This window comes from Alosa pseudoharengus, unplaced genomic scaffold (assembly GCF_046254945.1).
Source record: "Alosa pseudoharengus isolate Yale_2024_CS ecotype anadromous, Long Island Sound unplaced genomic scaffold, YU_APseudo_1.1 YU_APseudo_1.1_scf_15, whole genome shotgun sequence".
In the NCBI taxonomy this organism is placed as follows: Eukaryota; Metazoa; Chordata; class Actinopteri; order Clupeiformes; family Clupeidae; genus Alosa; species Alosa pseudoharengus.
The window spans coordinates 6,193,385-6,198,384 of record NW_027468620.1 but is presented as its reverse complement, the minus strand read 5'-3'; the positions used below and the strand labels follow the sequence as shown (position 1 = coordinate 6,198,384).

General features: G+C 44.1%; 1 protein-coding gene across 1 annotated transcript in view; it reads right to left on the bottom strand.

The window, feature by feature from the left end:
- Positions 1 to 3,587: 3,587 nt before the first annotated feature.
- The window catches only part of LOC143124077 (protein FAM53B-like), an 18,704-nt gene continuing 17,291 nt past the window's right edge, over positions 3,588 to 5,000 (bottom strand). Inside the window, exon 5 of the mRNA XM_076285364.1 lies at positions 3,588 to 5,000. This exon is cut by the window's right edge and continues 379 nt beyond it. Within this exon, the coding sequence (XP_076141479.1) occupies positions 4,993 to 5,000 (8 nt within the window). The 3' untranslated portion in view covers positions 3,588 to 4,992.

Below are 5,000 nucleotides of genomic sequence, written 5' to 3'. Positions count from 1 at the left end.
AGTAGATGGGTACTGTGGATAAAATACACCTTCTAAACATACAGAAGCCATCAGGATTATGGCCATTCATTATATATTTTTGTTACAACCTGTAGTGACAGCAAAGCCTGATAGTTACAATGCACACGCACACGGCACATGCACACACACAGAGGTTTCTGCTGAGCTTATAACATCATTGCTTTCCCAGAAAATATTAGTGTGTTTTTACTTGTGTGGGGAAGGGCACAGGAAGGCCTGTGTGTGTGTGTGTGTGTGTGTATCCCCCCTGCAGCCTATAACTACACAAAGGACCTATTTATAGTCCAATGGCCGCCCTACACACACACAGACTCTCAGTCGCTTGATCACACAAACACGCACACACACTCTTTCTGTCTCTGCAGCTTGCTCGCATGCACACACACACACACACACACACGCACACAAACTCTTTCTCACTTGCACACACACACACACACACATGCAAACAAGCTCTTTCTCACTTGCACACAGGCATGAACACACACACACACACACAAACACACAATATCACTGTTCTGCATCCAGCTCCTTTCTCCACCTCCCATGCCTCTCGCTCTCTGCTCTGCCATAAACTTCCTGTTTGAGGGGAAACTGGGAGAAGGGCACCCTTCTTTACTGGGTTTTGCGGGCTGCAGCCATCGCCGTGGTAACGGGATGTTTGGTTTCCAGGATATGACCAGTCTGTTTCTTACTTTCCTTCCCCCTTCTCTGTTTCTTCATTTGTCGCAGCAGTGAAGTGTATTGAGAAGTGGCTACACACACACACACACACACACACACACACACACACACACACACACACACACACACACACACACACACTGTGAGCAATCTGATGGGAAAGAGAGAGATCAGCACCAAGCCAGAAAATCAGGGAAGCTGAGGGCTTTTGAACAAGACTGAGCAAAGATTATTTCTCAAGTATTTGGTAGATCTTCAGCCCAACAGTACTGATAACACTGTGACCTCAGGAAGCAATCCCACTCATCTCCCCGGGTTCCACAGACAGCTTCCTGTGCCACCGTAAACAAATCCAGCAAGCCAGGAAGTCCTGCGCCTTCACAACGCATACATACAGTACATTTGTATCACAGAGGGATGTTCTATACAGAACAAATACAAAGAAAGAACAAACACGGCACAAAGCATTCATCTGAATCACAGGCCATCATAGCATGGGCTTCCAGCAGATTCATTTCCTTTTTTAAAGGTTAAAGGTTAAACTCCTAAAAACTCATTTTAGTTCCACAAAGGTACATATTCATACGTTTTTTTACATTTTTTTTTATCTCACTTCATGGCCTGGAAACAGCTTGTATGCATCTCTACCTCTTCAGCCTCATCTTTGATGTGGGGAGCTAACAATGTTTTGCTAATGTAAGATAGCTAACTCTGAGACGATAGCTTGCTTGTTTTATAAAACTAAATGTGCAGATGTGTCCTCAAGAAAGCTATTTTCCAACATAATTTGTAAAACTCCAACCTGCAAGTCAGTCAGAATTGGGTTCCATCCGTAGTCACGCAACAATGGGATGTTCTGATTGGTTATCCGTTGATGCAACAGTGGGCTGTTCTGATTGGTTATTTTAAAACATCAGCTGGTGCCCTGCCTATCTAAACCCAGAAATACTCAGCCATGTTGTATACCTTTTATTTCGCTCATGATATGTAACATAGGCCTAATTATCACCTAATGGATGTGGGAAAAATGTGAACTATTTGATTTTATGCCAGAGGGGGCCTAAGTTATGTAGGCTATTGACAACTAAAAAGAGACTTAATCCGCTGCACCTTAACCAAAGGCATTAACATTCCAACTTAAAAGTGAGAGGATTCTGAATAATACCCATCAACCTTTTGATAGTTCACCACCATCAATTACACACCCATGACCAACTCCCTCCTTACTACGGGAAAACTTAATTCAAACAAATTCATAAACACCCACACAAGTGCTACTGACATTATGAATGCTTTTACAATGAGCTTTTACACACCCTCTCTCGCCCGCTGCGCCCACATGTCATGATGAATTACAGGCATGGCATGTGGCTCAGCACAGTACACTATCACAACCAGCAAACACATCAGCACATGTTGCACTGCACTCTTAAACTGGGCATGTGCCACACACACACAAACACACACACACACACCCACACACTAACACCCTAACTCTCACACACACACACACACACACACACACACACACACACACACACACACACACGCGCGCGCGCAGCCACCTAGTCTTTAAAATAAGACCACCATGCGCGTAGGCGTAGGGGAACAGGTTGTTCTGGGTCTGGGTTACATGCTATAACCACATCTGGCTGATGAAGACTTCTCTTGTCAGCGACGTTGGGTGGGAAGGGGGCACCACATACATACACACACACACACTAACACAGACACAGACACACACACACACACACACACACACACACACACACACACAAACACAAACACAAACACACAAGCACAAGCACACACACACACACACACACACACACACACACACAGACACACTGTGAGTGGCTGAGCAGAGCACCTCTGCCCTGTCATTACCAGCTCCACGGCATGTAACAGGAAATGCAACATTTACAAAACGACTGCTGGGGGATTGCGACTCTCACAACATCCTGTGGACTCAACACACAGTTCTGTTAATCACACATTAATTCTGATGGTTTTAGCAACTCAGCGATTCTCTGCAGGGTGAAGGCTTGTTCAGAGAAGCCAAGCAGAACTTGTCACTCTGAGCGGACGACTGTGGTGAAAACCACAGAGATCACAATCACACATAGGGACATGGTGACACTCACTCACTCACTCACTCACTTCAGTCAGATCAGCATGGCTACTCATGCTCGGGCCGGGTCAGTTTCTTGTTGAGCTCTATAGAATATGGTGACTCTGAGACACAGAGAGAGAGAGAGAGAGAGAGAGAGAGAGAGAGACACACACACACAGTAGTAGCAGTAAAGAGGTGGGGAGGCCATCAGTAATGCCAACAGGACGTGTACTCCCAAACAGACATCACTCTATCAGCCCTATACCACACACACACACACACAGTAGTAGGAGGGGTGGAAGAGGTGGGGAGGCCATCAGTAATTCCAACAGGACGTGTTCTCCCAAACATACAGCCCACTATCTGTCCTATCAGTCCACAAAGTACAGGCAAACAGCATGCATCATGTCAGTGAAGTCATCCAAGAGACACACACAAACAACCCGCAGGGACCAGATGACTCTCTCTCTTACTTACACACACACACAGACAGAAAGAAAGAAACACACAAACACACACACACACATATACATATATCTCATGGTCATGAGAGCTGTGTTTGCTTACACGCTAAAATCCTGCTTACAGATATACCCGTGAGATAATGGTTGTGAGTCTGCGTTTGGTCATTGATTATGCAATGCTCAGAGGGACGTCCAGGGGGGCCTTGGGGGGAGCTTCCCAAAAACAGATCCTTCAACAGTGGGGGCATTCGGGAGCACAGAGCCAAAGAAACCCAGCAGAGACACAGAGAGGACAGAGGCGGGGGTTGAGCTTTTTCTCTCTTTTATTTTTCCATCTAGTTCCCTTACAGAGGGAGAAGGACAACAGTCTCTGCTTCGTAGCTTAGTCTGCTAAAGCAAACATGAGAAAGATTACAAAATAGTCAGAATTAGAAAAATATACGTCACTATTATGAGGCACTTCAATGCTGAGATTCAGTGTTCATTTGTGAGGTTTGTTTTTTGTTTGTTTTGTTTGTTTTTGTTTGCTTACCATTCAAGAAAACAAAAATATGCTGTTCACACTGTTTTGTAAATGTAAATGAAGTGAAAGGCTTTGAACAGAGACTTCTGTTGCTAAAACTGATGCTGGAAGCCATCTTGAATTTCAGCCATACATCTTGTGAATGAAGGTGATTCATATGAAGTATTAAGACAAGAAGAACTTCAATGTTCCCATTCAACTATCACACACACAAACCCAGCAGATTCCAAGCTTTTCATTTAGTTTTAACACTTATGCAGATCTATGCGTCTCAGGGTTTTGTGTCACCATCTTGCTAACGTCCTGCCTACATCTGTACATTGCTCCATAAGACAGGCAAACTTTTAACCTCTGCGGTAACTTTCCACTGGCCTGGATACAAGTCAACATCCATGGGGAAAAACAGACAAGGGACTAGTGCTTACATTCTCAAGCAGTAGGCTTCAGTTTGTAGAGCTGCTTGCAAACAAGACCAAAATGAACAGCACTTTCATTTGTGTGGATTTACAAACACACACACACACACACACACACACACACACACACACACACACACACACACACACACACACACACACACACACACACACACACACACACACACACACACAAACTCAACTGAATTATACACCAACACAATCCAGAGGAACCTTTTGATTAACAGATAGTTTGTGAAGGTTTTGCCATCAGTCCCAACGACCTCAAAGACAAGGTAGCAATCAGAGCGGTTCATTTAAATAAGAACCTTACTAAATAAACAACTAGCATTCACTTCAGTCCACACAGTTCCCCGCTCCCATCCAGGTCTTCATGAAACCCCAATACTCAGGGAGAATCAGTCCAAATGTCTTGTTATTTGTATGCATAAGTTCTAAAATCAGATTTAAAAAAAAGATGGATGGATAAACAGAGAGGAACATGAGGATGAATGGAAACGAGAATTCCAGGAAGGAAACATTTTATTATGCCTTTATCCATCATTCTTTCAGGAGGCAGAAGCTCTCCGTAAGAAAAGACACAGTCACAACAGAACAGAGGAAGAGATAGAATTGGAAGTCCAGTCCACAGAGCATTCCAGGTTTGCGTTCTCACATTCCAAAGTCCGCCACCAGAGCAGTACGACTTGCTGTATCCATCCCAAGTTTTTTTTTGTTTTTGTTTTGTTACTTTCTTAAAGATCAACATGCTCAGTTCC